This window comes from Uloborus diversus, chromosome 9 (assembly GCF_026930045.1).
Source record: "Uloborus diversus isolate 005 chromosome 9, Udiv.v.3.1, whole genome shotgun sequence".
NCBI classification, from domain to species: Eukaryota; Metazoa; Arthropoda; class Arachnida; order Araneae; family Uloboridae; genus Uloborus; species Uloborus diversus.
This window is the reverse complement of record NC_072739.1, coordinates 44,872,466-44,896,232: the sequence shown is the minus strand read 5'-3', so window position 1 is coordinate 44,896,232 and position 23,767 is coordinate 44,872,466. Positions and strand designations below refer to the sequence as shown.

Below are 23,767 nucleotides of genomic sequence, written 5' to 3'. Positions count from 1 at the left end.
AATTTATTTTAATCGGTACGCTTTTATTATGTACGCTTCTGCCGATGACATCACAAATGATGAAATACCATTCACTGTTGCCATTCGTAGAGCGTAATATTTAATTCGCATCTTTAATACAATAACGTGAAAACGCAATACACAGATGCGCCTAAGTACAACATTTGTGACGTCATAAAGACCACGTCTTATTTTCAAAATCGGACATGTTAAAAAATAAGCATCTGGAAATGAAAGTTTTTTTCTCGCTTCATGTTTTTTTTTTTTTTTTTTTTTTTGCTTATTCTATCAATTTCAATGACTAAAAATAGTACTTCTGACTGAAGGAAACAACCCCATTTTGAATAATCTCTGGGGAATATGTATAATCGCCAGATTAATCTCATTCTACTGCACATACACTCAGGAGTGGGAAATTTCATGATTTACTCGCCACTTTTCCCCTAATGTGGCTAGTGTATTTTAAGTGAATTCGTTTATATTTTTGCAAATTTCACATCGAGATATAAATCGCAATCACTGTACTTGGCTATATATTTTTTAAATTAATAATTTAATAAAGAAATACATAAATAAAAATGGCATTTCGAATTTTTTTCCCATTATAAGATGCGGTAATTTTCACTGATTTTTCAAACAAAATAACTTCTACATTTAAACGGGGGTACTTATATTAAAACAGCATTGAAAAATATATCACCTAAATAATTTCAAAAACTTATCGAATAGAACTCGAAAGAAGAAAAAAACTTCTTTTTAGAACGAGTTTCGTCGATGTCACAGAAATACAAGACCAACACACAAAACGACAAAGAATGAATGGTCATTAGTAGGGATTCAGTAATTTATTGCCTGCCATTGAGGCAAAGCGGAGGAGCGGAGAAGCAGAAGACAAGACCCCAAGACCCTGAAGACCCTGGGGGAGAAGAGAAAGTGGCCCCTCAAAGTGGGAGGAAATGGGTGTGGTCTGGTGAAAGGCGTGTTTTTCGCAGTTTTTCACAATTTTTCGAAAACAAGGCTTTACTCCGTGGAGAATATCAATAGAACAAATTGTCTCAGAAACAAACTCAAAATATGTTTTTAAAGAGAAATGTTCAATCTTTTGCGCTCCTTTTTCAGTTTTTCCATATCATTTTTCAAACGTGTTAAAATAGTCGTTTAAAGTTTTAAAATGCTATTAAAAAAATTTCAAAATAATTACAGAAAAAATAAAAAAGCGCATATCTAGTTCTGTGTCATAGCCATCGTTTAAAACAAACCGCATGAAAATATTCCAGTAATTTCTCGTGTTATGCTTTGCACAGGTAGCAGATTTTCCCGTAGAGAAAGCATTAGCGTCGAAATCCAAGATGGACGGTATAGAAGAGCCTTAAGAAATAATTTTTCGAATTTGTAGCATAAAAGCAATTTAAAAATAAAAAAAATCTTCATGAAACCACAATTCAGTGGAAAAAGTTTTAGCACATTTGCATCCAAGGCAATGAGGATAAGATAAAGTCCTAAGAACACAATTTTTCATTTTGCAAGAAAATTACATGTTTAAAATTGAAAAAAAAAAGAAAAAAAAAACAATTTGTAGCACATTTTGCATTGTTTTCATTACTTTGCAGTTAAAGAAAACATCCAATTCTGCTTTGTTGTTGGTAACTTAGGCATTTAAGCATCGTGTCTACTTCCATCTTATGAATGACCAAAAATGGTGACTATGTTTCGGACGTAGCAAAAAAGATTTTTTCAATAAAAAAACAATTTACCCGATCGACCTTACCATCCGCAGGCTTGTGCTTCGGAAACAGTAAATTGTCCTTTCCACTGTTGAGTTTGTGCATAATTCCCGTTGATCCTAGGAATGTTTTTCTCGCGAACTATAGAGGGGCAAAAATGGCATCCGCAAAGTGTTTTTTGGGTCACCTTTTTTTATTTCCAGCACCATTTTGACGCAAACTTTTACAATTTTTTTCAGGAAACATCAATAAAAACGAAGATTGGAACTCATGGTACAAAATTCCCTGGGAAAAAAGTGGAAAAACAATTTTTGGGGGCAAAATTGAAATTTCCCTGACATTTTTAGCTATGTCATTTTCCTTGACAATTCCAGGTTTTCCCGGAGCATATGAACCCTGACAGTGTAGAATTTTGTGAAGGGGCAGCAAAGCAGACCCAATTGGGTCTGGATCTACCTGATAGCTTTATATTACAATTTCATAAATATATCATTTATTTTTAAAGCAATTTTAATATCATATGAAAATAAACATTCAGAAAGGTCAGGTGATGGATCACATTGTAAAGTAGACTATTATGTATTAACTGAAATTGTTTCATATTGTGGCACTTCCAACTACTTGAATTTGTTTTCTGCTATTAGCTTGAATGAACTGGCCTAAATAGTATGTATATATTGAAAATATCGATAGATTGCGGTATTAAAATTCTGATGTCACCTGGCCCTAGTATTGTATCATTCAAGTTTGTTGTCTTGTGCCAGCTAGGCACAATGGAGGAGGCACTTGGGGTGCGTTGATTCACTTTTCCAAATGTACAGTAATTCGGTGTGAAGTCCAACTTCCACAGTACACACATGCTATAAGGACCCGTTTATAGGGCAGGCAACCATTCACAGCATTAACAACACATTCACACAAGGGAAGGACAAGGACAGGTGAGAGAAAGTACATATATGCCCGAGCCGGGATTTGAACCCAGGACTTTCCCATCGCAGTCTGAGTCCTCTGACCACTAGACAGGGCGGGGGGCACAAGTTTTATACATGTAATTAAGTTATTTACAAACATGTATACAACCTTTTCTTTTTTAAAAAAAGTACAACATTTAAAAAAACAAAATGCTTAGCGAAATTTTACAGAGAGCAGTCATACCTGAAAATCCTGTAAAGTTGATCAATCTCAGAATCACCACGGAATAAAGGAGTTTTATTTGACATTTCAGCAAAAAATGCATCCAATTGACCAGATGTCAACAGGCGTAGAGTATCTTTCGGATCCCAAAAGAATTTCTGGCGCCCTGTACCACAGAGTGACAACTTCATGTGTATAAACTCTCACTGGAATTCCAAATGCTCTAGCAAGTCCAAAATCAGCCATTTTTATTGTTCCTTTCTCATCAATCAACAGATTTTGAGGTTTAAGATCTCTGTGTAAAATTCTTCTTCGATGGCAAAATAAGATGCCATCTAAGAGCTGATACATGTAGCTCTGGAAATAAAACATCAAAATCAAATTATTTGATATCAATAGCAAAAATCAAAAGCAGTTACAAAACACATTACTTTTTTAAAAATCAAGACATTAAACTACTTCATATTTGCTAACTTTTTGAAATGCATATCATAGAACTTTTTCGTGCACCCCATCTAACTTACTTGAAAATTTGCTCGAATTTAAATCAAGAATGCAAAAAATTAAGAATCATGTTAAAATTTGAGTAAAAAAGCTAATGTATTTAACAGTTAAATTACCTGATATAAGCAGAAAATTTTTTATTAAAAAAATTAATTAATTAAAACAACGTTTTAAAACATCTGAAAAGGATATTTCAAAAATGTAAAAAGCACAAGACAGAGACATAGCCTTGAAAAATGCTGTTTTGAAAAATTCAATTTGACCCAAAAACTTCAAAGAAATTTGTAAAACCTAGGTTCTTCTGTTTGGTAGGTTAACATAGGGTCTGAAGCTTTTGGACCCTGACTGAAGAGTAAGATGGTTCGATAAAATCTATTTTTTTTTTATTATTTTGGAACCGCATTAGCTATTCATTAATTACATAAGGATGATTTTTGCAAATCTTGACCCCCCTCCCCCCATGTAAGGGTACGCAAGATTTTTGAAACCCCTCCCCCCTGTTCTTACGCAAGATTCCATTTTGTTTTTCAAAATAGTAAAATAATGAATCCTATATCACTGGAATCAAAATTAAATTCACAATTATTATATTAAACCTTTTTGTGTTAAGAAGCACTTACTAAAAGGTTAGAATTTAGACTGAATGATTTTTCGACATTTTTTTTTTTTGATGCGATACTAATTTAAAATAAAACATGCCATACATAGTGCGCTTCTTTTATATTTTACACTAATTCTTTGTAAAACAAATGAAAAACAGCTGATCCTAATACATTTTTTACCTTCTAGAAGCAAATGAAAAATAATCCCTGTCAAACCACTTCACTGCGCAATTTCAAATGTAAATATCAAATTAGAAAATATTATGTAAGAATGGAAATCTCAAGTAATGGTATGTAGAGATTTTTTCAACCCTCTCCCCTCGGGACCCTTACGTAATTAATGAATGGCCCCTTACCTCTCAAAATTCGTAGTTTGATATCCTGAATTGGGGAATAAAGAAAATATTCTGAGTTGAAATCTTTAGTTCACGCATGAGGCTGAAAAAAATGTTAAAAATTGAATATTACAAAAATTTAAGGAAGTTCTTTTTCCTAATTTTATAGTGCAACAACTGTAAATAATCAGAAAATGATGTTGTTCGAACCTAAAAACAGCTTTTACATAAGATCTTTTGATGAGATTCTTCGATTTGTGCCTAAGCTTTGAATTGGCTAAAATCGCCAAAAAACTAGAAATTTAGGTGTTTAATATACAATACATACATGACATATTTAAGTTTTAATAGTATTTTAAGAACTCTGAATTTGTTGAAAACAATCTTTTATAACAGTGTTATACGTACAGGCAGAGCTGCCAACTGATACGAAAATATTGTTGTTTCTACGAATTACAGCCTTAAACCACAACGTTACAAAAAATCCAAAAACTACGATTTTCTTTTTTTATAACCCTAAAATTTTTTTCCATAAATACAGATATTGTCCACATTAATAACCATTTAGTTAATAATGCTTTTGTGCTAACTAATGATCCAAATTTTTGCTTAAAAATAAACAAAAAGAATCCTAGTAAATGATCCATATTATTAAAATCTGTTGGCGTCTGTCTGTTGTCCATCTAAAGATCGATCTTTTCGAGAAACGCTGTGAATCGAGAGTCGAACAAGATATTGATCAATTCGAAATTTTCCAAAAACAATCAGATCAATCTCGTAATTGTAAGACTATAATTAGCAGAGATATTAAGATGTTAATTAACATTACGTTATTCAGGAATTTTTATTTCTTTCCTGTTGCCATTTTGCATATGGGTGAGCAAATAAAATTCTAATAATTGTTTTAAAAGAGATTTTTTGGCTGCTGTCCAAATGTTAAAACAATGTTTCCATCTAGAATTTATTTTAAAATAGTTTAAAATTGGTTGATCTGTTTGAACATAACCTTTATTTTATAGCCTGTCTTTGTTTTATTTTTTACAGCCTACGTTCTTAATTCTTTTTAGTATATGAAAATTGTTTCAGTTATGTTTATTTATTGTAGTGAAAGTTTATCATTACCAGCCTCATATTTTGGTAAATTTAGGATGTGCGACTAATTATGTTTATTTTGTTGGACTTTTTCCCTTCACTTCGGTGAGATTTTGAATTGTAATAACTCTCATTTTCCTTCCTGTTTTTATTTTTGAAATAAATTTTGTATCATTAAAAGAAAAAGTTAAATTAAGATTGTTTGGATTTCTTTAAGTGAAACAGAGTTTAACAAAAAAGATTGTTTTAAAAAATTTTAACTAAAGCTAAATTGCACTTGGATGATATGGTATTAACTTAATGCTTATTGGTATTTTTAAGTCTTGGTGCTTTAGTTTCACGTAATCAACGAAATATGTGTCATTTTATATAAAAAGCTGATTGTAATTGTAAATAAATATTTCAGATATAGTCTATCAGATGTAATTCATTTTAACGTGAGTACAGATTATAGTTGATAATGCATATATTTTCATCTTTTGTGCTAATTGAAAATACTCATAACCTTTATTATTGATCACTATGATTAAAGTTAATGAGATTTTTTCCAAAAATATGCTCTACCGGTGTTGTGTAAACCTTGCATTATGTGCATTTATTTATTCTTTAATGTGTTAGAAACTGATGTCAGAGTAATACTAAAACATTAACTGGACATCTTCATTTTTAGGTAGCCCGTACAACATCGGGCAAGCAGCTAGTAGAATTAAAAATTAAATATTTATTCAAAATTAACTGGAACTTTCTGCAATGTAAATTTATCCTGAAATCCTGAAGTAACCATTCCATCGATTACCCCCCCCCCCCTTTTAATAGAAGGTAAGATCATTCTGTAATCCCCAGTATATCCTCTTAAAAAAAAAAAAAAAAACACACACACACTCCAAACAATTTTAGCTCTGCTTGTCCAGAACGTTTTTAGTATGGCAGAAAATAAAATAAAAATGAAGAAATTATATATTTTTGAGTCTTGAAACTTTTTCTACCACGAAATCGTCAATTTTACTCATTTGATGCTGATTTTTACTGCGGCACCGTTTAGTAGAGAAGGTTACAATAAGAGATTACACAATCATGGCTGCTAAAAATAGATTCTTAGAAATTAGCAGTGTCCTAAGATACTCTCCCCTACTTAAAATGGTTTATTTTGAAGAAAAAAAAATCCCCTGATTAATCAGCAAAATTTGGCTGATTAAACAGCAAATCCCCAATTTGAGACTCATATTATTATTTTTATTAAGATACTTTTTTACGACATGACATTGTAACTCGACAATGCAATCTTCTCAAAATCAAGTGGCTTTGTAAAAGAAGGTAAAGAACTGGTTTTCTCACTATATATTGTCACTAGCAATTGTTTTATCTGATAAATAAGTGTAGTGAAGCATTTCAGAGCCTAAGCAAATTGAGAGATAGAAAATTTAGGTTATTAATTATACAGGAAAGTAAACTTTTCTAATTGAACAAATTTCTTGCTTGAAATACAATGCCAACTTAAGTCCTTCCAGCCGAGGATTGCAGTTTCATGCTTATTAGCACTCATCAGCAGGGTGGAGTGAAAAAAACGAACTTGAGAAATACGTAAAGCCCGTATGTGGAAAAGTTGCCTCTTACCAAGTCTATTAATCGCACAAAATTTCAGTTAAATCAAATAATATCTTTAGCTGCCCATTTGACTTTGAATTTTAAGTAATTAGACTGATTTTTCACCATGGAATGACAAAGATAATTACCTCTTGTTTGAAACTTTGAATGCTTGAAATTAAACTCTTGAAAAATTAATACTTTTTATAAATACAACCGAATTCCAGTCAGTTAAAGTCAAATAATTGCCTGCATTGAAATTTATTGTAGGTATCTTGAATTCGTAAACATAGTTATAGAGTTTAGCTATTTTTTCCTTTTATAATGACGATTATTTAATGCTGTTGAATGCCGAGCTTCCTCGCACGTTTTAAATTGTTGGTCAGCAATAACAATAGAATATTTTCTTGGCATGATTGCATTATTTTATTATACTGTACATTGTAAAAGTATTCACTTCCAATCCGACGTGATAATTTAGATTTAATATTATAGAACATATTTTGTTGAAGCTTCACGTTTACTCATCTTCTCAAAATATATAACCGAAAAGTTCTGTTTGTTGTCGTTAACCCTCTGCAATGACTATATTCTTTCTCAACAAGCAAAATGAAATATTTTCGTCTGATATTACATTCTACATTTTGTAGACATACCATTGATCCATACCAAATTCATCAGGCGCTACCTTTGCCAAAGATACATCTACTTTTCAAAAGTTAACTACAGACATATTTTCACAGGACTGTAGTTTCAAAACTGTATCCTTTTGGCCCAGTGGTTATTTCCATTCAAATGTTTCAGTAGATGGCATAATTGCAGTTCAGTTGTATAACATTCATAATAAACCATTGTAAAGAATGTCCAATAAAAATCTCACTTTTCTTTATGACTCCACTATCAAACCTGTATTGATCACTTTTTGCATTTAACCTACAGCGCTTAACTTAAAAACGTCAATATTTTTCTTTCAAAAAGTTAATATAATTATTTTAATGTTGTGAGAGCTACCAGACATATGAGTGATAAGGATATCATTTTTTGCTTTAATTAATGAGAGTAAAACAACTTGGTCTTCTGTTGTCTTTCTAGCTTTATTTTTTCATTCCTTAATTTGTATCAAAATATTGCTCCTTTGACTGTCAAAGTACAGCATATTCCTTTGAAAAGTGTGGTTCCTCTTTTTTTTTTGAGGTCATTGGATATTTTTCTTCCTTTTATTATGATTTTGCAATGATCAACTTCTTTGGAGGAATCTTCTTTGGGCAATTATTAAAATACAAATACAAATGTGACGACCAGATGCTCTGGGCCCACTTAGGCTACTGATAGGCCCCAATAAAGATCAATGGCTCTCTTAAAGCTATCTACCCCCTTACTCATTACAGCCGCTTCCGGTCATCTGTTCCAAGTGCCCACAACTCTACTAAAGTAATAATTTCCCTTAATTCCCAGATTAGTCTGAGATTTGAATAGCTTAAAACAATGACTCCTTGTCCTGTTTTCTATGCAAAAATTTAACCCACTAACATCTTTCACTTTGATAAATTTAAGCAACTGAATCATGTCCCATTTGACTCTCCTTTGCAGCCTAGAAGCCTTTCTTTGAGCTCTTTACAATGAAGAAATATCTTTCTTCGGATAAGGAGACTAAAATTGAACAGCATACTAAAGATGAGGTCTTACCAAACTCGTTTATCTTTTAAAGCATCATTGATAAGAATTGACGTTGATCTATTGGAGTCCATTTTATGCTTCATTTGGAATTTTACTTCTTATTTACGATGCTTTATAATCTTTAATTTTTCCCTTCAAGTTGTTTATATGTAAAAACAGCATCTTCCTTTACATTTCAAGTAATAATTTAATGCTGTGAAATAATTCAAACTAAATTAACTACTTTAAAAGAAAGAGACAACCAACTAGAACAACAAAACACAGTTGATAGCAGTGAATGCAAAAAAAGTGCGCTGACAGAGCATTTGCGATTAGCTCGCTTAATGCACGTTTGAAAGCGATTTCACTATAGCCTAAGTCATTCAACTAACTATATTTTAAGTATTTATTTATCAAGAGTTTCATTACAAATATTCAAAGTTTCAAATGAGAGGTAATTATATTTTATCATTCCATTTTTGCCAGTTTGGTGAAAAATCAAGCAAATTACTCAAAATCCAAAGTCAAATGGACAGCTAAAGATATTATTTGATTTAGCTGAAATTTTGTACGATAAATAAACTTGGCAAGAGGCAACTTTTCCGCATACAGGCTTTATATATTTCTCAATTTCGTGTTTTTCACTTCACCCTACTCATCAGCCCAGCATAGGAAGTGACTGAGCTGGAGGTGGAAAACCTCTTAAAGCCAAGAGTGCCAAACGAATTGGTAGCTAATATAAAATTACACTGACCAGACTAGTGATTAAAGCAATGGTTCGGTTCAACTCTACGATTGAACGCAAAACATGGTAATTTCAGTAAGTTCCGTCACTTCCTATGCCGGGCTGATGAGCGCTAATAAGCATGAATCTGCAGTCCTCGGCTGAAATAAGAGTTGGTGGTGTATTTCATGTATTTCTGCCTTAGTCCTGGCTATAGGGCGGTAACTTAATGAAATTACCATGCCTTGCCTTCAATCTTTGAGTTGAACCGAACCATTGCTTTGGTCACTCGTCTGGTCAGTGCTAATTTTATATTAGCTACCAGTTTGTTTGGCATTTTTGGCTTCCTTAAGAGGTTTTCCCCCTCAGTCACTTCGTATGCCAGGTTGATGAGTGCTAATGAGGACGAAACTGCAGTCCTCGGCTGGAATGACCGAGTTGGCGGTGTATTTCATGTTTTTCTGCCTTAGTCCTGGCTATAGAGCGGTAACTCACTGAAACTTTTTGCTATTATTAAAAACAGTATTTAATCATTTCAATTAAGCTTTTCCAAAAATCATCTTACCCCTTCCCTGCCGTTTAATAACCTCTTAATTTATGAGAAAGCATACTTTAAAAAAAAAAATCAGACTTACCTTTACTAAGGCTTTATCCATGAATTGCCCATTCGGAATGCTATCCAGGTATTTTTTCAAATCCATAGACAAGAATTCAAATACCAAATACAACCTGTTTTCTTGCATCAAAACATCAAGAAGACTGTAAAAAAAGAAACAAAAATTTTTAATTGGTGAATTCCATGAATATGTGGGCATAGTTGCTAATTTTTAAATTTTATCAAAACTTTTAGTTTTGGATCATATTGTACAGGAAATAAACCAAATTTTTTAAATTTAATAATTTACTGCTATTGCTATATCAAATATTTTTTATGAAGTACTAGCCGCCTGAGGCGAACAACTGGTTCGCCTTTGTACGGCAAGGTTGTCATCTTCGGTGGCTGCTTGAATAAATTTGGCAATGGTATAAATCAGTCTACACCTCTCTATATCAATATTATCATTTGTCTTTTTACGCCAAGATTGCCGCCTTCGACAACTGCTTGAATAAATTTGGCGGCGGTATTAAACAATCTATAATTAATTCGAATAAAATATTTTCTAGATCTATCTCCAGTTTTCAAAAAATTGTGTTTTATTCTTTTAATTAAATAACTCAAAAAAAAAAAAAAAAAAAAAAAACTCCTTGCTCCCCGTTGTGTAAAAAGTAGCCCCTTGTTTTAATGCCCTATTCGCTGTTTAAATGAGTTTGGCAGCTGTATTAATTAATCTGTATCTATCTTTTTGGTATTTTCTTTACCTATTTCCAGTTGCAGTTTGTGTCAGTCACCTTTTTAAGCTAAAATTTCCGCCCCAGGCGGCTATATACATATATCTATTTCTTTAAATCCGTCTTTATTTATTTTAATCTCCTTGCCCATTTCCTAATCTAAACAAAGATTATTAAAAAAACTGTCGCTTTATTCCTTTAAATAAATAGCACAAAAAAAAAGCTCTCTTCTTGCTCCCCATCGTATGCAAAAAAGTATTGTTTGCAAAAAAAACATCCCACTATTTTAATTAGTATGCAAATATGTAATGTAAAACGGATGAAGTGAAACGTCTGCAAGGGTGTGGGGGGGGGGGGAAGGATTTAAAAGAGAAAGAATTCCTAAATAAAAAAAAAGTAAAGAAGAAAGCAAGTGTGAAATAGATACCCTTCCCTTAAGATAACCCCCCCCCCCCCCTAAAGAGGTTTCTCATTGTCCTCAGTGAGTTAACGTTATCACGGCAAATTTTGCAAAACATAGTTTGAACTGAAAGTTTATCATCGTTTTCAACATACTTCAACCATTTCTCATTCGGATCTAACTCACTCACCATTTTTTACCGTGAATGTCTTGACACTTGTGCTGGAAGACATTATCACTTTTCTAGCGTACACAGGAAGCGTATGCACTAGAGAAAATCAAAAACCACGCTAAATAGCTTCGCTCCGCTACTGCGAAACGCACCTTGCAATAGTTGCCTACTAGAAGAGAGAGACTGGAGAAGGGGAGGTGGAAAGAAAAGGTCATGTGACACGAGAGCTAGAAAAAGGGAGCTGGCCTGCAGCCAACAATGCGTGCTCTTCGGCAGCGGATCGTTGATGTTCAGTTCGGAAAAAGAGGGGAGGGGACAATGAACGTATTCTAGTAAGACAGGCATGACGAACAAAAAATTTTAAGGAGAGATGTGTATCGTTCAAATATCAGAGTTTGAATTCTAAAAACAAAATATCAACTTTTTGCATCGCAAAATTTGTGATGCACCCAAAAGCAGAATATTTTACGATGTTCTGCAACGTAAAATCATTTGACTAAAATTGTTCTGCAATTGTTTCTGTCAAGCATTGTACGCAAAAAAATGCGACATTTTCTACAAATTGGGTGACAAAAATCAAAATCGTTTCATACAGGATTTTTTTTTTTTTTTTTCAACTGGACTGTTGCTATTTATTGCTGTGGAAATGAACCGGAAACATCACAGCTTTCAACAAAATAACTAATTAAAAAACACTGAATTTAGAAAATTAGTTGATCATGAAAACTATAAAATCAAAAACTTTAACAATGTGTCAAACCTAAACCGATTGAGAATCTCCAAAAATAGTTTATATGCTTTCTAAAATGCATAAAAAGAGCAAAGGTACAAAATTTGACAAAAATCCGAACCTAGGTGTCAAACCACATTTTTTTCGTTAATTTTACATGGCATGAAGGAGCAATTAAAAAAACGTTACTGAATTTAGAAATTACTGAAATAACAAATAAAATGAGTCGAGTTTGGGTTGCATATAATAAAACACTTCAAAACTTTTTAAATAATTTAAATATTTTCTAAATAAAGGGATTGAAATCTCAAACATGCACGCAATTTCCGGCAATGGATGTGTTTCAACGTTGGTATGTTTCCAAAACATACGTGTATGGTGGAAATTGCAGTGGCTGAAAATCGATTGGGAAAGTCCTACAAAGGACCTATCGAATTCAACATCGCGAGCTTTCCGCCAAATTATCGTAATTTGCGAGAATTTTAGATTTTCTTCTAATTTTAAGAAATCTGCAGAATTTCTGCTAAATTCTATCTTGAGTTGGACGATATTTTTAGAAAATTTGCAGTTTCTACAGATTTTCAGCACCGCAGTTTCTACAGATTTTCAGCACCGCAGTTTCTTCAGATTTTCTGCACCGCATTTTCTTCAGATTTTCTGCTACGCATTTTCTTCAGATTTTCTGCAGAAATTTCCCTGAAATTTGCAGAACTTCTGTCTGTTTTCTTCTCACATTCGAATAGAATTGTTCTACAGCTCAGGCATCTGTTCAGCGACGTACGTCGCAAATTTAGTAGTATTCTGCTTTGGGGGTGATGCAATTTAAGGTATTGCATCGCGTTTCACACGTTTTGAATCGCAAATTGCGATGTGATACCGCTTGTTTCCCACGCTGGTACGTAGATCTTTGCGTATGCACATAGGCGTGTGTGAGTGTGAAGTCCTGTGTGTCCAAGACGATTCTGAGCCCTGCATAATGCAGTAATATATTAACTTAAGAAAAAAGTAACTTACCCAACAATATTAGGATGCACAAGTTCTTTTAACATAGATATCTCTCTTATAGCAGTAGATGGTACACCTTCATCTTCATTTTCTATTCTAATTTTCTTCAAAGCAACTATTCGTCCTGTTTTCTTGTGTTTTCCCTTATAAACAACACCATATGTACCTGAAAATTCAGTTGGGATATGATGAAATAAATACAATAAAATCCAAATAAAGCAAACTGGGAAATTTTCACAAGCAATTTATAAGGATGCTACATCCGTGTACTACATCGCAAACAAAAAAACATTAGTGTATTTTGAAAATACATTAGATAATCCATTTAAGGAAAAAAAAATCTGTGAAACTTGGGGGGGGGGGGAGAGTTAGTAAATCTGCAACTGTTTAACAGCTGGACTCTAACATTGTGTTGAATTATTTACGAAAAGATAGGAAGGAAATACAAAATAGAGTAAAGGACAAAAAATCTGGCAAACATGGGACTGGACCAGAAAAGAAAAGGCTTCTTTTGAAAAAGCCCAGCGGGTGGATTTTAATGTGCTTTTATCAGTTTTTTTTTTCTTTTCAAGATTCTATACATAACATTGTTTGCAGAAAAGAACAGTTTTAGCTAACACGAACTTTCATAATAAAATAATAATAATGCACAAAGTTTACATAATCCACTATTTTTCAATTTTGCAAAATCATTTAACTTTTCAAAACCTAAAATGTAAACAATAGCAAGAAAACAAATGAACTTAAATGCTTCAGTTATTCTTTTAGTTACTTAAGTTAAATCATGGAGGAAAATTTTTATTGAATAAATTTGGTCATGCTAATTAAAATTAATCCTTCCTACTTCATTTCAGTCTGGACATAAGTCAATTTGAAATTTATTTTTAAATCAGTAAAGTTAAAGATATTAGGAGATACTTAAATCAATCAGTGCATGATTTTTGCATAGCTCATTTTCATAAGTAAAATTTAAAAAGCATGTACTACACTATATATTTTGACTATTTTGTCAATATACAGAGGGTGATTCTTAAATGCAGCGAAAACTCGCTAAGGAAAATCATAATACAACGAAATATCCCTTTCAGAACAACAAATTTTCAATCCTGATTTAAATGCCATTACACTGCTTGAATTTCATTACAGGGTCATTCCATGTCAGTTCAACCACACCCCAACACCCACCATCTCAGATTTCAATGAAACTTTGTATACATCTATGGTTCATAGTCCTCAGTAACCTCCTAAAGTATTTCTTCTCTATTAAAAATAGTTTTTATTTTATCACCCTTCAAAGTTTTGAGATTTTGCGTTAGTTGTCATTCACAGTTCTCTCAGAATGAACTGCAGCTGTTTGCAAAAAAAATTATTTCTCAACAACTAAAGATAAAAAGTTTTTGAAAATTTTCACATTATACATTAAGACTTCAAGCATTTTAGAAAAAAATATATTAAAAATCTAAATTTATATTCAGCAATTAAAAAAAATTAACAAACTAAAAATTTTAAAAAAATTTCAATAAAAAAATGATTTTCAAAATTTTAATTTTTTGGCATGAGGGTCTAAATTAAAATAATTTATATATTTTTTTAAATGATAAGTAACATGTGTGCTAACATATAAAATGAAAATCTTTAGGGGACTTTGAGGGATTCTGCCCCCTTGCCCCCCTTATTTTGATAAAAGAAAAAAAATCGATCTCAATCTTACAATCTTAGCTAATTACTAATAGCATCAAAGAAAATTTGAATAATGACATACATTGGTGTTTGAACCCAAATTTAAACATTTTAATACTCAAGATTTTTTTGAATTGAAAGTAGTTAATTAAATAAATTAATAATAAACAATAAAAACAGGTTATCGCGAAATTCGAAATTTTCCTACAACAATTTATGCATACTAAAAATTATTGTTTAGTATGCATTAAGACAACATAGAAATTAAAAAAAAATCATCTTATTCTAATTTATAACTAAGCAATTAATACAAAGTATTACAAATCCTTTAACTACCAGCTCATAGTTCTTAAATTCCTTCTAAATTACGTCTGTTTTCCTACTAAGAAGATTAGAAAAAACGTATGTCATTCTAATTGTTGTGTTGTATGTAATCAGATCTAGGCCAAATACAAGTAAAAATTTGATATCTGTCCAGTAATGATTTCTCTAACCAACTGGGCAAAGAACGGACCAAAAGACAAATTCGAAGCTAGACACTTCTAGTTCGCAGAGCTTTTAATTTGTTTCATTAATCTAATATCAAACTGAAACATGGATTTGTTTTCCGCTCATCAAACAGATTACCCCAGAAAAGTTCAATTTCCCGTGTCTTCTCCAAAAGATTTTTCTGTATTCGCCCCTGAAGAGCGGTATGTTGTTTAAAGCCACTTTTTATTTTATACAAATGATTTATAAACATTCTACTCTAAATATTCCTGTTTAAATACAGTGAAACTTCAGTAACTGGACACACTGATAACCCCTGTAACTGGACATTTATTTTTCTTAGGATTGGCCTAGTGCAAATTCAATGGCTGAAAATCTATCTAACTTGACACACATTTGCGAGAACCCCCTATCAGTCTGCACCCAATTGCTATTCTAGTTCAATTTTTGCTACCAACATTTTTTCATATTAACTTTTTCTCAGAGTTTTAGGAAATCTCTTTAAGCGAATTCTATCTTTTATCCAGGGGAGTAAGCAACCACTCTGTGCTATTAGTGCAATTCTAAAAGAATAGCATAAAATATACCAAACTGTAGAGAAAGAAGGCACCATTATACCTGTATTCTAAATAAGTGTGAGCAGGACTTTTTATCTTTAACAGACATGACTAACAAAAACTTTTATCTCTTTTCAACAATTATGTATTTATTTTCACAATATATTCAAATATATTATTGATTTTACTATATATTTTTCAAAGAAAGAAAACGAAAAGAATGGAAAATTTCTTTACTAAAATTAGTTTTCATAATGTGAATATTAAGCATCAGTAAGTAAGTGATTCTCACAGAAACTCTTTAGGAATTAAAATTTTGGAACCCCAGTAAGTTGACATCCACTTAAGTCGAAATTTTTTCATGTTTCCTTGGTTTGTCGAGTTATGGAGGTTCCGCTGTAGTTTGAATTAGCACATTTAAACCAATTTCTTTTCTCTATTCTATTTATTGCACTTAATTGCATTGCACTAGTGTACACCCCCAAAAGCAGTTGAGGAAAAGATGCAAGTTATGTTGGGAGAGGGGGGGATCCGGACAAATATTGTTTTTTTACCCTTGCAAATACTAATTTGGTTTCTTATTCACATTAAAAAAATATATAAAAATCCATTGAATATGAGAGATGCAATTTATTTCCTCATTTGCTATGAAGGGAGGGGGGAAGGTAATTTACTTTATTTAGAACGTATTATTAGTAAGCAATCAAGCTATTAACTTTTTTAAGGGGTTTTAACTGTAATTTCAAGAAATGAAAAGAATGAATTTGTTGCTGTACATCAGTAACACTAAAATGAAAAACAGTTCCACTATAGCAATTTTTCTCAAACATAAGGGTGGCGGTGGGAGGGGGCGGATCCTGAAAGTGCTAGAAACTGCATGATTATGAATTGGTGTTAAGACTTAATTTTTGTTTTCCTTTGTCTTAACTAAAATGCAGTAATCTGTATGCAGATATTGTTGTCTGTAGCTTTTAAATTCATGATATCTTATTTTCAGAATGTCTATATTTTAAACAATTTTTAATTATTTCAAATTTAAAAAAAAGCTTGAATATTAAATTTATATGTCTGACTTCAATATTAAACACACTTTATATTTAATTTTTTTTAAATTAATTGTTGGGAACTCTGTTTTCAAAGACATAGAAGAGGTTTTTTCTATGATGCTTTCGTTTTTTCTGAAGGGGGTGGGGGCAGAATCCCTAAAAGACCCATAACTTTTTTCATAGGGGAAGTTAGGACATATACTCATGATCATTTTTCATTGTTAAACATGATTTTTAAAACTGACCCTTATGTTAAAAATTTGACAATGGCTTTTTTCAAAAAAAAAAATCAATTTTTCTTTTTCCATTTTTTTAAAATTCTTAGTATAAACCAAGATTATTATAATATTTTTAATAAAAATATTCAAAATCTAAGCATTTTTTATGAAAATTTCCAAAAAGGTAAATTTATTAGTTGCTAAGAAACAATTTTTTTCTATTAAACAATAGTTCAGTTTGAATGTCTTAAAAATTACAAAAAATGCAAAATCAAAAAATTTGATAAGTCTATAATATCAAAATACATTGAGATTGAAAGAAAAAAAACTAAGGGGCTGCTTTTTACCACAAAATAAGGAAGTATACCAAGTTTCATCAAAATCTGAGATGGTACGTGTTAAAATCCCATTTTTACGGTAGATTTGAGGTAGAACTACCCCATATTTTAAGTTATTTCAAATGAAAAAGAAGCTTAGATTTTTTTTACATTTGAGTTCAATGTTCAACACACTGTATATTTGAATTTTTGTCGTAATTGCTGACAATTCTGTTTTTAAGAATATGGAAGAGATTGTCTGTATGAGGTTTCCTGCTTTTTTTTCAGAAATGGGGGGGGGGGGGGCAGAATCCCTCGAAGTCCCCTAATGTTTTTCATTGGATAAGTTAGAACACATATTCATGATCATTTTTTAAAAAAATTATGATTTTTAAAGCTGACCCTCTTGTTGAAATTCAGAATTATGTCAGCACCTTTTTTTGACAAAAAAAAATTTAAAATTTTCACTTTCCTAATTTTTTAAAAATTTCTCATGTAAACTAAAACTATTAAGATATTTTGTATCAACATGTTCAAAGTCTTTAAATTGTGTGCAAAAATTTTCAAAAAGATTATAGCATTAGTTACCAAGAAACAATTTTTTTAATAAACAACATCTTCTCAGTTTGAGTGTCTCAAAAATGATAAAAAAATGCAAAATCGCCAGATTTCAAAAGGCTATAAAATCAAAACGAATTGATATTGAAAGAAAAAAAATTAGGGGGTTGCTTGTAACCATAAAGGGATGAAGTATACCAAGTTTTATCAAATTCCGAGACGGTGGGTGTTAAAATCCCATTTTTGTGGTTGATTTGACGTGGAATGACCCTACAACGAAATTGCTATTTGAAAGAATAAATTTTGCGATCCCTTGGAGTTTGTTGTAAAAGTTGGGATTTCACGGTATATTTATCTCTGCAAAATGAAATAAAACATAAAAACGTAAGCAAATTTTTGTGATTACTTATATTTTTCTTTCTTTGTTCAATAGAAAAATTAGAGACAGAATTAAGAAACTAATGGTTAGAAAGATATTTGAAAGAAACGTTCAATCAAAAATGGACCATTACAATTCTGGACAAAAGATTCAAAACTTTCGAAAATTTTCAAGTCGTGGAAGAAAAAATTCTTTTATATCTGGAAAAATTCATTTTTTTTTCCAATTAAAATACAGTTTAATAGTTACACTTTCTTATAAAACTGTAAAAGGTGCTAATTTTTTTCAAATATTCTAATCTATATTGTTTTCCTTCTTAGAAATATGAATAAAAGTTTTAGAATTAAAAAAGTTTCTATTTCTAACTGCAAGTAGAATGTACAGTTTGAAACACTAAAAATTATTCAATTTAGTTCAATGATCATTTCAGTAGTTAATTTTGAGTAGGGTAGGGATTTTTATTGCTAAATCAATCTGTGGACAGTTTTTTTTTTTTTTTGTACAGTCGAATTCTCTAATAAACAGCCCTGATTTAAAGAAAACCTGAATTTAGAGAAGAAATCAGAAATACTTGGTTGGTATAATGTTAAGTCTATGAGAGCATAATTCGTTCTTAACGAGCAAACCCCATTTTTGTGATTCGTAAAATTTCTATCTACTTCGAGTACAGTTTATCCTCTTTTTGTAAAGTTTCATTAACATTCCAAAGTCAACCAAAGTTAGTGATAAATCATAACACCAGAGAACAAACGATGACAGCGTTTTTTTTTTTAACTTACAAAGTAAAGAAACATAAGAAATATATATGTGTATTCCTCAAAAACTATGACATAAGAAAAAGACATTCAGATTCAGACAGTTCAAAGCAAAGTAAGCAACTTATTTGGGACTGGACAGTGATTAAAAGAAAAAGAAAAAAAACTATGATGAATATTTAGGATTTTTTTCAGGAACTAGCATTTTATGAGCACTCAGTTATAACAAGCAAATAAGCAAGTTTGACTGTATATCATGATTTTTTAAATAAGTTGTTTTTTTACTTTAGAAAAAGTTAAATTAATTACATGCATTTACATATTTATATACTCTACACACACACATATATAATACACATTAGAGGAACTTAAAATTTTAACTAAAAAAACATTTTCACTTTTATTGATGTTGATCAAAAATTCAGTCTTGTAAATTCAGTTTTAGTATGCAAAATAGCACATAATACTTTAACTTAAATGAAATTACCTCAGCGATTACACTATCCAAGTTAAGTGTTTTCAATTGGGATGCTGAACTTAAAATATTTAAAACACAAACATTGGAATGTAAATAATATTAATACACATAGTACAACATGACAAATGTAAAAATCTATCATACTTAATTATACTAATAGGCATTTCAAAAAGTTTCTGAACTTCTGCATACTTATCAGGTAGTACTTCAAATAATAATGTAGGGTTACATTACGAGAAATTTAAAAACAAAATTCAAGATTAATTTGGATTAGAGCAACATTTTAACATTGGAACGGGGGGGGGGGGGGGGGGGATTTAGTCCTAGAAATGACGGACTGTGGCATAAACTAAATATTAAATAGTTGTTTAACCTCAAAATAAAAATAAATCTTGCTGAATTCCTGGTCCCGACAAATTTTGGATCAGAATCAGTGGCTATACTGTAATAAAAAATAGAAATTGGCATGTTTACAAAAGCTTTATTAAGATGAAGTATCCAGTAATCAAATAAAAATAAAATTATATTACAACATTAGCAAGGTTAGTACCCTGGAAAAATCTCAAAAGGTTAACTTCTAGAAACTAAACACTATTATTGCAAGATAAAATACTGACCTTCTCCAATTTTCTCAACTTTTATATAATCTTCCATGGTTCTTCTACAAAAAATAAATATTTCTCTTATGAACATGACTACTATTTAAAAGTGAACATCTTTCATGTATTGTACGGGCATTCCACGATATTTTTGACATTATGTAGAGTCCGTAACGTGACCTTTTTTTGCTATAACTTTTTTTTATTACCATTTGATTTGCAAATTATTTTATTTTGAGCTGGTGTGTTGGTAGGAAAAGATCAAAATAAAATAATATGCTAATCAAACAGTAAATTAAAAAAAAATTGGCAAAAAAGGTCACGTTACGGACTCTACATTTAAATGTCAAAAATACCGTGGAATGCCCCTGTAATTAAGGTTGGCAAGGTTTTGGACACTACAGTAAAACCTTTTTTACCATCCTGTGCCATAAACTTTACATTTTTAGGGAAATCTTATTTTTCCAACAAATATCAAAAACAGAAAAAAATTGAAACCAGTCGTACCTAATGTTTTTACCTGAGAGCCACACCTTCTATTCAACTGACCCTTGTGAGTTGGAATACATATAAACATTAAATATAATTTGAATTTTCCTCCCTCAATAACACAGGAAAGCACAGAAAAGAAAGGAAAACTATAAAACAAGTTTTGCAGGGGTTGGAGTGGTGATTTCGAAAATTTTAGGACACTATTTTGATGAAATTTTAGGACGTTTTTACGACAACAAAAATCAAGTTTTTTTACAACTTAAATGCAATTTACAAGCTTGATTTTTGTAGTGGATGATAAAACATTTAAAATTCATTTTTAAAAACTACAATAAAATGCATTCAATCTTTTATTCTTCACCACAATGATACATTATGAAGTAGAAGTATATACTACATACCAGTAGGATAAATGAATGTCCAATTACTTCTTTACTTGCCTTGCTGTTGTTTCATCAAAGTAAATTACAAAGAAAGATGATAAAATATCCTTAATCAAGAGGCATTTATTAAAGCAAGGTGCAAGTCCATTATTTATTATGTACTTAACTTTAATGAGATAATTTGATACTTTTTGCTATCTGATAATCATCAAAAATATCCCTGTAAATTACAGATTTACAGGGATATCTGTAATTATACATTTCATTTATTTGCATCCTAATAAAGCGAAGTTAGCTTGAAAAAAAGAATAAAATATGATTCTCATATCGGATGTAAAAAGATTGCGTTTTTCAAAATGTAGGCATCTATAGAAAAAAAAAACGTAAATAAAAGTTTATTTAAAGTTAATTATCCTTTTTAGTATCAAAAAACCAAACCCATATAACTTTCTCCCAAAATAACAGTTTAACATCGCACCACCAGACACTAAGTGGCGATAAGTTTGAATTTTGTAACCATATCTGAAGAGATCACATCCGCCCCACCCATACTATCCTTTGCAGATCTAAATTCATTTCGCTGTATATTATTGATGATTAAATCATGAGTGGGGAGAAAAGTGCTTACTACGCCTATTCAAAGAATGTTGACGCTTTTCCAAAGAAGTTTACAACAACACCGCTGCATAAAACAAACAAGCAAAATTATAAACCAAACTGACTTTCAGTTGTTAATTTCTTTCAAAGAAACCAACAACAGGCATTATATTTATTTGGCGGTAGTAATTATTTATGGCTTGCAGAGAGCATCACAAGAGTGCCGATTTTTTTTTCTTTTGCAAAATTAGCTGATTTTGTATTAGTTGATTCCTTTAATTTAACTTTAAATATGCTGTATTATTTTAATTTGAGAAATTCTCTTTCAATAAACAATTTGTGAAAGATCCGTTTTTGTTTACCAGAATTTTGTGAAGGATCTGTTTTGGTTGATCAGATTTTTGTGAAAGGTCCGTTTTGGTTGATCGGATGTTTGTGAAAGGTCCGTTTTGGTTGATCGGATTTTTGTGAAGAGTCCGACAGAACAAAATGCTTTAAATTCATCCCTTCATCATGTGCTGTTCTTACATCCATTTCTCTCTGCTTTTTCCAACCGCAATGAATATAATTTCATTTTTTGTAGCATTTTAATAAAACAAATTAATATTTAAATTTTTAAAGCAAAAAGTTAGTGACTAAATTTAAAAATTACATGTGTAAGAAATTACAACTTGCTGAACAGAAACACAAAGCAAATCGACTCTTTGTACTGTTAAATTTTGCTGTAAATATTTTTTTGAAGTGCTTATAATTGGGTTCTAACTCAACACAATTCATTTGCTTTTTTTTTTCAATTAGCTATGATAGCTTTCAACCCCTCCCCCCCCCCCTCTGCCATGGAACTGCAATTTGAGAGAAGGAGGGTTCACATGTTTTTCATTTCTTTTCAAAGGGAGGAAAAAAACATCGGATCATATTCCTTTCCTGCAAAGTTTGCGGGGATATTTCGATAATTGGGAATCTGGAAATCTTTCTTCATTGGCGTCAATTTTTGGCTCCAGCGCGAAAAGTATTTTACTTTGCAAATCAAAACAAAAAGATCGAAAATACCTATTCACATAGGGTTACTGTAAATCAGCAGGGTTACCAAAATAAAATTATTTACCCCAAAAATGAGACGACTGCGCCAGATTCCCAATTATCGAAATCCCCAAGTTTGCTGCACAGCTGTTTTTATTTTCTTTTATATATTTTTTGCAGAAGAGGAATGATTGCAAGTTACAAAGTCGTGATAAAACAAACATGTTTTACATTGAGCATGCGTTTTGGTTAACTGCCAATGTAATTCACTATGTAATTACAGTATAAGAACACCAATTAGACAGTAAGAACTAGCCCATTCTTTTGTTTTTCTAGTTTCAGCCTTCTTTGAAACATTTTATCCACAATGAAGAGAATCATTTTCGTTTAGATGAGCTTTGCTTACACAATTTAACGAGCTTAGCAGCCTACATTGCATCACTGGAGATATTTTGCTTGAATTTCCACAGTAGAAAATGCATCCAAATTTCAGAGTAAGTAATTAACCTTCAATGTTTAGGGGGTGGGGGAACCACAACTTTTCCAAAATTTTACTGCTTAACTAACATTTCACGTTGGGCAAAAAACGAACACTTTTCATTGTGCATTTAAGATAAAAAAATTATATGGTGTATTTACAGATACAACATTACTTAAGTGCCAATACTAAAATCATAAAGTTGAATTATTTTAAATGATTGTTAATACATCAAATACGATAAATATTTCAAAAGTAATTTTAAATAACGAAGTTTGTTTTGAATTATCTGACAGTATAGACTGAATTGCATTAACGTATTACATCATCGTTTGACATTTCTCAAAGATTAAAAACAATAAAAAGTAGTGGAAATATAAGTAAAACTTTCCAAACGATACATTAAAGATATGAGAGCAAATAACAAACCGTATAACGGAGCAATACAAACGATCTTTCACCAATTTCAAACAATAATAACCGTTCTGAGTAGTGAAGTTTGAAATTAGAGCGCGATCCTAAGATTCTGAAGTTAAGGTTACGATTTATAGCGAAATGAGTTTCATTTTAAGAGAGCATGTGCATGTTCGAATAGAGCACTCCAGCTAACAGGTTGGTTGATCACATGACTTGACAGAACCTCGGAGTTCATCTGCACAGGGATTCAAGTGAAACACGGCCGATCGCAATGCACCGATGCGATCGCTATTTCCCCAATTTGAATTCAAGT

The 23,767-nt window shown here is 31.3% G+C and overlaps 1 protein-coding gene across 1 annotated transcript in view; it reads right to left on the bottom strand.

Moving 5' to 3' along the window:
* The window catches only part of LOC129230612 (cyclin-dependent kinase 1-like), a 41,368-nt gene extending 17,827 nt beyond the window's left edge, over window positions 1-23,541 (bottom strand). Inside the window, 6 exon segments of the mRNA XM_054865028.1 lie at window positions 2,880-2,959; window positions 2,961-3,215; window positions 9,991-10,114; window positions 13,001-13,157; window positions 20,086-20,129; window positions 23,467-23,541. Coding sequence (XP_054721003.1) covers window positions 2,880-2,959; window positions 2,961-3,215; window positions 9,991-10,114; window positions 13,001-13,157; window positions 20,086-20,122 — 653 coding nt within the window. The 5' untranslated portion in view covers window positions 20,123-20,129; window positions 23,467-23,541.
* Window positions 23,542-23,767: the final 226 nt, after the last annotated feature.